The sequence below is a fragment of the Copadichromis virginalis genome, linkage group LG2 (genome assembly GCF_057382275.1).
Source record: "Copadichromis virginalis isolate Kocher_CV1m ecotype Utaka linkage group LG2, C_Virginalis_male_GT1.1, whole genome shotgun sequence".
Classification (NCBI taxonomy): Eukaryota; Metazoa; Chordata; class Actinopteri; order Cichliformes; family Cichlidae; genus Copadichromis; species Copadichromis virginalis.
The window spans coordinates 28291052-28303992 of NC_140619.1; the positions used below are offsets into that span (position 1 = coordinate 28291052).

The 12941-nt window shown below is 39.5% G+C and overlaps 1 protein-coding gene across 1 annotated transcript; it reads left to right on the plus strand.

Moving 5' to 3' along the window:
- The first annotated feature begins 134 nt into the window (after positions 1 to 134).
- LOC146717503 (interferon-induced very large GTPase 1-like) lies at positions 135 to 12941 on the plus strand. Its single transcript, XM_085477130.1, has 5 exons — positions 135 to 248; positions 1771 to 1895; positions 2103 to 2687; positions 7116 to 7168; positions 7276 to 12941. The coding sequence occupies exons 2-5, from the start codon at positions 1799 to 1801 to the stop codon at positions 12145 to 12147; spliced, it is 5607 nt and encodes a 1868-aa protein (XP_085333256.1). The 5' UTR covers positions 135 to 248; positions 1771 to 1798; the 3' UTR covers positions 12148 to 12941.

The window sequence follows — 12941 nt, forward strand, 5'->3', positions numbered from 1 at the left end:
TGTAGCCATTCAACTTTGGCTTTTCCTTTCGATATCACTCAATTGAAACTCATGTACACTCCTCTAATATGACATGCCATTTATTGAGAGCTGCTGGGAGGAGTTTGTTAGGGCCAGACCTATCATTAAATAGTACTGATGTCTCTATATAAAGAACAGTATCTGGTAGGATTCATAAGAAGGCAGCAGCATCTACACAAAACAGACAGAACTATAAGAAAAAAAAAACCCACACACAACAAGCAAAGGTGAGTTTATTATTGATTTCTGTAGTAGTGTGTGTGTGTGTGTGTGTGTGTGTGTGTGTGTGTGTGTGTGTGTGTGTGTAAATACCTGGTAAAATCTGTGCCTGTGTGAGTATGATGGGTAGCAAATTAAAGGAAAAAATTAACAGCTGATCCCTAAAGTGAAGGTCTGGGTCTGGGTTACCTTGTCAAGGGAAATTTAACATTTACCTTAAAGAGGATGAAAATGATGTTCAGCACTAATGAGAAATGTTAAATGAACAAATTAGATGTTAATCTCCAACTCCACGGACAAGGAGCACTGAAGTTGTTATGCCAGCACATAGTGTTGCAGTACTTAGCTAGGACAGAAACCTGTTGGTTTTTCCTTGTCTGTATGTTTGCCGTACCGTTACACACCCATACTCGCTTTATTTGTTTTCAGTGAGGGTTTGTCAGCACTTTCTCTAGAAAAGGAGATCTACTCCAGTTATTAATTATACTGTGGTTTACCCTGCAGCAATATCATTTTCAGGTACCTGTTACACCAGGTACAACATGCTGTTTTATAACTAAGTTGCAGATTTGTACTCTTATGTTGCATTTCTACATGCAGCAACATAACAATGACCTCCCTCACTTTTACAGCTAGATAAGCTACATCTCCCTCTCTGATATTACATTTAATCTCTTGTTTTTAGCGCCCATATTTCTTAGTGATTGCGATATTTACCACATTATACTACAAATAAACTGTACAATTAAAAAAATGCAATAAAAAAATCATTTTTAAAGTTTCAAAATTAAAAGTACTCATTCAACATGAAGAAAACAAGTGTTATTCTGGATTATCATGGGAGATGTTTAATGTTGAGCTCAGCTGAAATACTTTTTGTTAATCCTCCTTGCAAAACAGACACTACAAATATATGATTGATTGAATCTTTATTTTGAACATGTTGAAAAAGTACAACAACATAGAATTAAAAGAGTGGGAGTTTTTCTTTTCTTTCCAAGCTCCTTTGACTACGATGACCTGGATGACTGAGAACCTTCACAGACAAATCGATTGAGATAAATATTTTGAGTTGAGTCTTCCTATCAGCTTATAGCAGTCTACCCATTTTCTTCTGACACGAGTGATTATCACCCAGAGAAATGCTGCTATGATATTTTTAATTTTTTGGACCATAAGCAGTTTGAGTCAACTGCTGTTGTGATTTTGCACTATGTAAATAAAATTGAACAGAATTGAATTCTCTGTAAATACTGGAAAATCATGGAAAATCCCAGTAGATCATGCCACATTCGAAATGAAATAAATGAGTTTTCTTATCAATTCTGAGGCTCAGTTTGAATTTCAGCAGGTCATTCTGACCATGTCTATGTGCCTGAATGTTTTGAGTTGCTGTCATGTTATTAATGAGCAGGTCCATGTTTGTACCTGATAAAGTGTAGTGATTTTATACTGCACGCAGGGGACAAATAAATAGTTTTCTTTTTGTACTTTCATCTGTGATAAACTGAATGCATATATGATACACAGAACTTCAGTAAAATGAGAAGCTGATGAGATGGATGATCAAGATATTGCAGCGGCAGAGGAACACAACGACAGCACAGGAGGAGAGTCTGAAAACACGTCTGAAACACCTCCCATCAATGAGAGAAGTAATATGATCATATTATAGTGTTATAGTCAGACCTATTTAGACTATGCATCTGATTTTAGTTTAGAGACAATGAAAAATTATTAAACTAGTTAAATGTAACTTTAATTTATTTGTATATTTAGTTACTATTCAGTAAAATCATACTCAGACTGTGATTTTAATGGTTTCTGTATTGTAACATGTTCATGTTGTTCTTTTTCTTCAGTGGCTCCTGATCTCACACTTGTACTAATTGGTGACCCAGATTCCACTGAGATCGGACCAAAGAACATTTTTCTTGACCATGACGACCAAACAAATGTGGAACCATTTTCCTCCAATCTGTATAATCTGTGTGGTCAACATGTCTGTGTCATTAACATGCTCGGTCTACAAACAAAGAAAATCCCTTTAAATCAGGGAGTTCATGCCTTTGTCTTACTATTACCCAACACTCTGCATAGCAGCCAGTACAGCTCAGGAGTGCAGTGGTTAGAGAGAACGTTTGGGATTGGAGCACTTTCTTATTTAATCACAGTGGTGACTCACGAAACAGGTGAAACATGTGAAAGTGCATTAAAAGAGCTGAAAACTAACACAGATTTCAATGAAAAAAGGTTCCACACATGTAACAGAAGTATGATGGGTGAAAAACAGGTAGCAAATTTGTTAGAAAAAATAAATGTCATGGTCTCTGAAAATGATCCACAAAGCTACACTGGACTGATGTGTGCTGAAGATAAAGACCAAGGAGGACACCTGGAGGACAAATCCCACAAAGAAGAAAGGAAAAACTCAACAAACGAAAGAGGTACCTGCCTGTCTGTGTTTTAGGCAAACAAACTCTTGCACTCAGCAGTGGGTTAACCTGTGAATCTTAATTTGATTATATACAATGAATTCGGTGACATTTATCTTTAGAATTGTCCTTGTAACCAAAATTTTATTCATTTGATAGATTTGTGCAAAAGTTGTGAGGGTTTCTGTCCAGAAAATATTAAACGCAGAGGTGTAGTGGTGTTTGTTTAAATAGTGGTTACCCATCTGCCTATGTCTACACACAAATGAGAGTTATTTGTTTCTGAGGCTGTTTCACCCCAGTGACAAATTCACATTGTTGTAGTTATGCATTAACTGAGCATAAAGTCGTCTATCAGACCATCTTCATACATACCACTTCTTTTCATTCTTTCATTTGAGATACCTGCCTCCTCTCTACGTACAGATGCGTTTGGAAGAACATAATGATTCTTCGTCAGGCTTCTCTCATGTGTCTTAACTGCCACATTGATGTCTGGGAGCTAGATGGGCTTAAATTGTAATATTACCACTCATTTTGGTATGATCATGGAGACACAAAACACATTAGCTTATTCGTGTTTTGATCAGTATTATTGCTGCTCCCCTTTTTTTCCAAGCGAGGATAGCAAATATTCAGTTTGTTTCATCTGAAATTTGGTTGTTAGTTTAAGAGTAGGTTATTTCATGCAAGAAGGTTACTAAAGACAAAATAAGCAGTGTTGGGCAAGTTACTTTGGAAAAGTAATTAGTTATAGTTGTTACTTCTTCAAAAAAGTAATTGAGTTAGTAACAGTTGTGCAATAAACAAAGCTATTGCAGCTATTTACCTAAAAATGCATCCAAGGCCGGGATTTTTTTTTATAAGCATTTCAAACTATTCACAGAACAATCAGGTGTTCTGCATCAAATAAGATGCCACACAAATTATTTGTTCCACTCTAATAAATTATTTCAGTCCACGATACGATAAAGGAGAACATAAATACCCTGATACTTGCAGGGCATGTATCTGTTATGAAACGGCTGCGTGCAGACAGGAAAAGGACCCAAAGTGCAGACTCCGGAGACAGAAAGTAACTCAAACCTATTGCTAAACTCAAAAAAGTAACAAACCTGAGACTCCAAGGTGAACTTACGCCAACAGAACACACAGCTAGATAAGGGTAGATCACAACACCGACAAACTGAAACACAGGGCTTAAATACACAGAGGGAGCAATCAGGGAATGAGTAACAGGAGGGAAACACCGCTGGGGCAAATCAGGCCTAATGAGACAAAGGAAGCACAACCAGACGCATTTACATGAGACACGGACTTTCAAAGTAAAACAGGAAACATAACACAGAATGAACTTACACACAGACTCACAGGCAGGCACTACAGAGGGAACAGAGACGTGGGACCAGGGCAGACACAGACACTGACTGGACACGGGGATATAGCAGACAGGGGAGACAGCAACTAAGGATTACACAGAGACATAAACCATAAGACAGAACTGTAACAAAGAAACCAAAGACTAGAAATGATAAATAATATAATAAACTCAAAACTCTGGGTCAACAACCCAGGCATCCTAACAGTATCACACGTCCTGTTTTCCACCTGGAGACTGTGTTTACACGGCAGTCTGCCTTTGGTGGCTTTTTAGCAGGACCTGTGACATTCAGCAGTCGCCTCATTGTTCTGACGTACAAAAAAAACAAAAAACAAAAAATCAACTACACAACACACTAACTACACACAACAAACATACTAAACATTGACTTTAATGACTTTCATTTTGGTTTATTGTAAACTACAGTACACAAATATCAAATTATGAAATTCAGTTCATCTGTTTGTGTGTTTTAAATTGAACTATTCAAACAAATTTAAACCAAAATAACATACAAGTATTAGGGGGTAAACACATAATTATGGCATTTCCTGTATGAGGCCTCTGTGGTGTTTGCCTGGCCAATTTCTAGTTACTAAAACAATATATCATGCCTTTACCACTGAAAATGTGCATATGAAATGAGCAGTGACTGGTTGCCTTGATCTTGGATTGTAAAATAATTATTTTAAGACTTGTACGCTGATCAACTGTGTGAAATTTTTGACAGCTCAAGAAATGTATAATTGAGTTGTAATCACTTTTTATGCTGTGGCAAAGGATTGAAATTCACTGTCGCCCAATGGACATGCCCTAATCGATGCTCAAAAGCTTTAAAATTGCTTTGTGCCATCAAAGCTCAGGTCCTCCACAACCATCTGCAACCACTAAAGGGTAACATTTTAATGAAAATTGGATTTTATATAAATAGGAATAAGCCAAAAATGGAAATGGTGACAAAATACTTATGTCAGCTGCTCCTCAGAATCAGAATCAGAAACTTTATTGTCATTGTCACAAGAACAATGAAATTAAGAATGGTCCCCGATCATTGCATCATCCCTAGCAATATCAAAATATAAATAAAACAATAAAATTCAATAAATAAAATAGATAGAATACTTAAAATATTAATAAGACGTAACAGTAAAACATTCACATACATTCCCACACACATGCTTCAGACCGTGCATAGATTAACACAAGAGTGGTGTGATGGACATTTTTTTTGTAGTATTCAGATGTGTTATTGCAGTTGGATAACAGCTGTGTTTGAGTCTATTAGTCCTTGCACTGATTGCCCTGTACCGTCTGCCTGAGGGCAACAGTTCAAACAGGGAGTGGCCAGGATGTGAGGTGTCTTTTATGATGTTTTGGGCCTTTTTAAAACAGTGGACGTTGTGTAGAACTTCCAGTGTGGGGAGAGGGCAGCCAGTGATCTTTTGGGCGGTGTTAATGATCCCTTGGAGTGCTTTCCTCTGAGCCCCTGTGCAGCTAGTGTACCAAATACATATGCAGTAAGTTAGAACACTGTCAATGGTGGCTCTGTAGAAGGACACCAGCAGTCTCTGTGTGATGTTATTCCTCCTGAGAATTCTCAGGAAGTACACTCTCTGTTGGGCCTTTTTCAGCAGCTCGGAGGTGTTCACACTCCAGGAAAGGTTCTCCTCTATATTGACTCCCAGGAAGCAGAAGCTTGCCACCCTTTCTACACAGTCCCCATTAATGAATAGTGGTTGGATCTCTGCCTTTTTCCTTCTGAAGTCTATTATGAGTTCTTTGGTTTTTGAAGTGTTGAGGAGGAGGTTATTGGCCTTACACCATGACGTCAGCTGCTCCACCTCGTCTCTGTACGTAGACTCGTCTCCCTTGGAAATGAGCCCCACCACTGTGGTGTCGTCTGCAAATTTCACAAAGATGTTGCTGTGGTGGCGAGGAGTGCAGTCGTGTGTGTAGAGAGAGTAGAGCAGTGGACTGAGCACACAGCCCTGGGGTGAGCCAGTGCTGAGACTCAGGGCTGAGGATGTGTGATGGCCAACTCTGACTCTCTGTCTACGGCCCGAGAGGAAGCTATTGATCCACATGCAGGTGCTGTATGGAAGCCCCAGGTCTTGTAGCTTGGCCACCAGTTTGTGTGGAAGGATGGTGTTAAAAGCTGAGCAGTAATCCACGAAGAACATCCGCACATAGCTACCATGCTCTTCCAGGTGTGTTAATGCAGCATGGAGTGCTGTGGCTACAGCGTCTTCCGTGGACCGGTTTGCTCTGTAGGCAAACTGGTGTGGATCTAGGCTGCGGGGCAGGGCTGCTGTGATGTGTCTGCGGACCAGCATTTCATCACCACTGGGGTGAGTGCCACCGGTCTGTAGTCGTTCAGGCCGGTGATGTGGGGCTTCTTAGGCAAGGGGACTATGGTGGAGGACTTCAGGCAGAGTGGGACAGTCGCCTGTGCGAGGGATTTGTTGAAGATCCTGGTGAAGATCCCAGCCAGCTGTTCTGCACAATCCCTCAATATTCGACCTGGCACACCATCAGGACCCGCCGCCTTCCTCGGGTTAACAGCCTGCAGCATGCACCTCACCTCGTGCTCTTCCAGGGTGAGGGGGGTGCTGCTATGGGTGGCGTGTTGCTGCTGTGGCTCCAATACCTCCGGTACCATGGTCTCAAAGCGGGCGAAGAAGATATTCAGCTCCTCTGCCAGCTGCAGGTCACCGTCCGCAGCTCCGAGATTGATCTTATAGTTGGTTAGGTGTGGCAAGGCCTCTTTATTTACAAGAGGTCACCAGAGCAGATGGATTCATATATTTGATTTGGCAGAAATTTCACACTGGGTGCCCTTCCTGATACAACCCCACCCAAGGTTTTATGTCTCCTCCCTGTCTCCAACCAGAGATTGTTTGTGTGTTAGGAAAATGTGTTAACCACTATACTACAAAGTCCCAAAGAACAAGTTTGAAAGCTTTGCAGCAAAAACTAGAGAATTGTATTATTGTATTACTTGTATTAATAAGTGTATTACTTTCATTGATTTGACTTTTTGGTTCCACTTTAAACTGTAGGAACTTCAGATGAGGAGGTGAGTGTAAAGGAGAACATCAGTGGAAACAAGGAGGTAAGAAAGTCATCATTTTTTTCATATAGGACATTTTACTTTACTACACTATATAACATTATAATTTCTTTACATAGAGTACATATTTATTTGCTTATTTTCTGCAGCCAGTGAAGGTTTCTGGAGAAATCAAAAAGAAGAACTCATGTCAAAAACAAACCGAGATACTGCTTGGCAGACTTCACCTTCAAGACAAATTTCAAGATAAGTTTCCACCAGCAGATTTTCTTCAGATACATTCACCTGTGAAACAGAACCATGTGACATCTGAGAAAGATCTAGCTCAGATGTTTCTTCACAGGCTGATGATGTTAGACTACAGAGTCAGATACATTCCTGTAAAATCAGACAGTCAGACAGAGGGGAACCATCCAAAACCTGTTCAGGTGATTGACATAACTGAGGAAGATTTCAGTAATTTGGGGGCTTTATTAAGAATGGGTGCAGGCACACATGAGACAGAACAAACTCATTTGCATCCAATGGATGTTCAGATGGCAGTATTTCACTGCTCAGACAGCTTCCTTAAACAGATGATGATTACAAAGCTCTCTCAGTGTCAGTATGCCTTACCTTTACTTGTCCCTGACCCAGTCACAATGGAGATCGAGTGTCCTCTGTGGACTTTCAGACAAATAACAAAAACCTGGAAGGTAACTGAAGACGGCTCAAACATCGTCACTATGAAGAGTGTTCCAGTGTGCAAAGCTCAGACACCCTTGGTGTCATTTTTCCGCCTGGGTTCTCTGTCAGTGTCTAAATCTCAGCTGATGAACACTTTGATCAACGACCGTCACAGCACCTTCTTCCACAGAAACTGTCCAGGAAGCACCAAGTCTCGTTATCTGATGGATGGTGTGGCAGAGATTGCCTGGTACTGTCCTGCTGGAAAACCCAATGATGCCTTCAATGACTGCATTGCTTTTTGTAATCTTCATGGTGATGCTCTGTTGACTGAAAAACGGCGCGACATACTGATTGAAAAATCTTCCATCAATATTATTCTTTTTGCTTCTCTGCAAAAGCATGAAGAAAGTCAATCATTTATATCAGGTCTTTTTAAATCTCGCAAACCTCTCATTTGTCTCTGTGTTGATGACTGTGATGTTGTAAAGACAACAACTGGACAATACATCATAGGTCTCAAGGACAGAAGCCAGTCAGATGTATCTGAAGAACTGAAACAAATCATTAGAGAAGTTTTATCTGTAGATGGATCCAGCTTGAAACCATCTTTCCAGCTTGAAATGATGGCTGAGGTCTCTGGAATCAGAGTGGATGAAAGCGTCCCAGCCTGTCAAAGAGGGAAATCTGCTGCTATGATAATAATGGATTTGATTAAAAAGAATAACATGGATGTCTCAAAGCTGAAAGATGAATTCCTTCCTTATCGAGGTGATCTGTGGCATCAGTGGAGCAAAATACACAAAGAACTGTATCATCTCAGAGGAGACATCGAAAATGAGAAATGTAAAAAGCAACAACAACTGATGAACATACGCCAGAAACAATGCGCTGCTTCCTGCAGTAAACTGATGGAGTTGTTCATTGAAAGTCTCTCATCTTTGCCACTGACAGACAAACAGTATTTTCTGAAATGGATTCAGATATTAATAGATGATCTCTCCACAGATGAGCTTTCCTCAGTTCTCCAAAGTTATGATAAAAAATGGTCTGAGGTCTTGGCTTTAAAGAACAAATGCAATAAATCAGATGTGTTATCAATAAAACAAACTGAGCTTGAAGAAATTTCCAGAAAACTGCAGTCTGCAACTTTTGGTTTGGAGCACATTTTCAGAGAAATGGGACAGATCTATGAAGCTCATAGAGCAATAGAAGGAGAGAGCAGACACACTGACTGGTCTAAATACCCTGAGCTGGCTGCACAGCTGATGATATCAGGACACCCGATGGAGCTGATGGATGGTGATGCAGGTCACGTGCCTTTAACATGGATCTCCAGTCTTTTAGAGGAAGTCATCAAGAAACTGGGGGACCAGACAGTTTTTGTGTTGTCAGTTTTGGGCGTACAAAGCAGTGGAAAATCGACAATGCTGAACACCATGTTTGGGTTGCAGTTTGCAGTGAGTGCAGGCAGGTGCACCAAAGGTGTCTTCATGCAGATGCTCAAAGTATCAGAGGAGATGAAGAAAGACTTGAAGTTTGACTATCTTCTAGTGGTGGACACTGAAGGACTACGTGCTCTTGAGCTGGAAGGTAACACCACTCTTCACCATGACAACGAACTGGCAACATTTGTTGTTGGTCTGGGAAACCTGACACTGATCAACATCTTTGGAGAGAATCCATCTGAGATGCAGGACATCCTGCAGATTGTTGTTCAGGCTTTTATGAGGATGAAGAAAGTTAACCTTTCTCCCAGTTGTGTGTTTGTTCACCAGAATGTTACAGATGTCGCAGCAGCAGAGAAAAACATGGAAGGAAAGAGACGCCTGCTAGAAAAACTGGACCAGATGACCAAACTAGCAGCTGAAGAGGAGTTTTCTAGTGCAGAGTGCTTCAGTGACATCATTGAGTTTGATGTCCAAAAAGATGTAAAATACTGTGCCCAGCTATGGGAGGGCAGTCCACCCATGGCTCCTCCTAATCCAGGTTACAGTGAGAGCATCCAAGAAGTGAAGAACACCATCCTCTCTAAAGCTTCAAAGTCTGCTGGGATCACTCTCACACAATTCAAAAACAAAGTCCAGGACCTGTGGAGTGCCCTCCTCAATGAAAACTTTATTTTCAGTTTTAAAAACACACTTGAAATTGCAGCATACAGAAAACTGGAGTCCCAGTACGCAAACTGGACCTGGGCCCTGAGGAGCAACATGTTGACCATTGAAAACCAACTTCATAACAGAATTGAAAATGGAAATCTTGACAAGGTCGAAGCAAACTATCTTAAAAAAGAATCACATGAAACACATGAAACAATCCAAACGGAAATGACAACATACTTTGAGGAGGACAAAGACAAAGAAATCTTGGCTCAATGGAGAGGCCGATTTGAAACCAAAATTAAAGACTTTTGTGATGAACAGGAGAGCATAGTGAAAAGAAAACTGGATGAAGTTATTCAACAGAAGAAAGCTCGTGAAAAGCTGGATGATGAGAAGAAGGAGTTTGAGGACAAGCTGCTACAGAAGAGCAAAGAGCTCGCTCAGCAGCTGAAGGATAAGGCCAATGACGAAGAAGAGCTAAACCAACAGTTCAGCTCTGTTTGGAGTGACTGGGTCACTGAATTGACAGCAGATACTAAACCTGTTGAAGACATCAACTTGAAAGAAGATCAGTTTATTATCCTTAAAGAACTTGGTTTTGAAGAGACTCTGATAAATGAACGCAAACAAAATGGCAGATACAAGGATATGTCAAGGCTTGGAGATTATACAGATTATGTCATCCTTCCAAAGAAAGGAAATCTCTCTGACACAAGTGAATCAACTCAAGATATTGAGGAGGATAACAATCACACAAGTAGACCAGAAGAACATGTTTCAGGACCTGTCAGAAATGCTTGGGAATATATAAAAAAAACATTTAGATACAATTCAAAAACAAAAAAAACCCAACATAAATCACACAGTGCTTTATCCTGGAATGAACAGCAAGAGATCAGACTGCTTATTGACAAAGCTGACAAACAGTCACTTGATGCAATTAAAGACAAACCTGTGGCTACAAGAGGCTACACACAAACTCACTTGCACGAGGTGGCCAAAAACGTAAAAGAAGAAGTGAAGAATTTCCCAATGATATATAATTTGAAAAAGGAGTTTACAGTCGATCTCATACTGTATGTGTTTGACAGAGCAGAGAGTTGGCTTCTAGACTCCCAGAAGAAATTTAAAATGAACACAGATGCACTGACTTATTTAGAAAGCAAGAAAACACAGTTTTACACAGTCTTTAGAAGCTTTTGCAAAGGAAACTCATCTGCTGTTGTGCTTGCAGAATTGATCTGTGAAAGGTTGAAAGCTTCCACTGTTGAGGCTGTCTGTAACAGGACTGCCATTGGTCTGGCTGGAGAGATGAGGTGTAATTTCCCAGCATTCAATGGGAACAGGCTGAACTTGGAGAAACATGTGCTGAAGTCACTCGCTGAGAATGAAAACTTTAATGATTTCATCACCTACATCAGAAATCCAAGGAGACAAACAGAAGCTTTTATAAAAGCAGAAGTAGAGAAATACATCTTCATAGATCACAGAGATAAAACTGTGAATATACTCAAGAAAAATGTTGATGATGTCAACTCACTGATGAGTCAAGCTTTATCTACAGCAACACAGAAAGTCCAAAGTCAGGGAGGAGACATAAAGATGTGGCTGAAGGAATTTTCTAGTTTGCTAAAAGATGAGTTAACTCTTCATACCATTTCTTCTCAAAACTTCAGTGACATCAATGATTTTGAGTTTCTGAAGGAAGAGATAAAGAAAAGACTCGATTCCATCATTGAGCAAACTAGCAGCCTCTCTTTGGGGAAACTGAAGGAATCCAGGTTAAAACCTGATGAAATCCTCATTGATCAGCTGTGTAAGTGCTGCTGGGTAACGTGTCCCTTCTGTGCAGCTGTTTGTACCAACACCATTGAAGGTCACAGTCCTGATGACCACAGCGTCCCTTTTCATCGACTCTCTGGAATCAAAGGATGGCACAAAAGAGGCACAGTGGAATTCAGCGTCAATTTTTGCACAACAAATGTTGCAAGTGATGGCAGATTTTATCCTCATCATAATTCAGAGAAATCTGTTCCCTATAAACTGTACAGAACTGCTGGTCCAGAGTATGCTAACTGGAGAATCATCCCTGATGAGTCTAAGCTGGCGTACTGGAAGTGGTTTGTGTGTCGATTTCAAAATCAGCTGGAAGGGTACTATAAGTACAAATTCCAGGGAAGAGGAGAGATTCCTAGTGAGTGGAAAAAAATCCCTAAGGATGAAGCTATTAAAAGTCTGGATGAAATGTGTTAAAGCATCAGAGAAACAAAACCCTTCAGTTTTGGTTTCACATTGTAACTCATTACTCAAATGAGTAGAGTTTTTAGTGTCATAAGTAAAAGTGCAGGGCTTGTAGAGATGACAGCATTGCTACAGGGAAGCAGAAGTAGTGTCTGAGATTATACTGTTTTTTAATGTGATAATGGCTTAACATTTAAAAGTAACTATTATTAATATGTTCTTTTACAATAAATACTTTGTCTATGGATTATACTGGAACAAATAACTTGATTTTACTTTTTTCTTTTCAGGTTCTTTTGTTCAGGTTGTTATAGATCATGTAAAATTATAATTCTTCATTCCTTTTTTTGTCTTTCACATACAATAATAATATTAATAATAATAATATATTCTCAGTCATCTGAATGTGTTTCAAATTGATTTTCTGTAATGTGTTTTTGTCATCATGTTTAAATAATGACATATATTGATCCTCATATATTGATTCTCAGTTGGTCTAATCACAGTTAGAGAAACACAACTGTTTTCTTATATTACATGAAAATTCATTCACAGATTTAAGGCTGATTTGTTTTGTTTACCTAGTTGGTACATTTAAAACTAGTTATCCAGACTGAGTTTACTTAAATTAGAATTTTATCCTGTTTTTCTCCATTTTATCCTGAATATTGTCCTAACTATTGTTTTTATGATAAAATCTTTTTACAGGTTTTTATAAGTATGCCATTCAGTAACAAGTATAAGATGAACATTGGTGTTATTTGTGTGCAAATGTGTTATGATAAAATAAAAGACTTTCTTTCTGA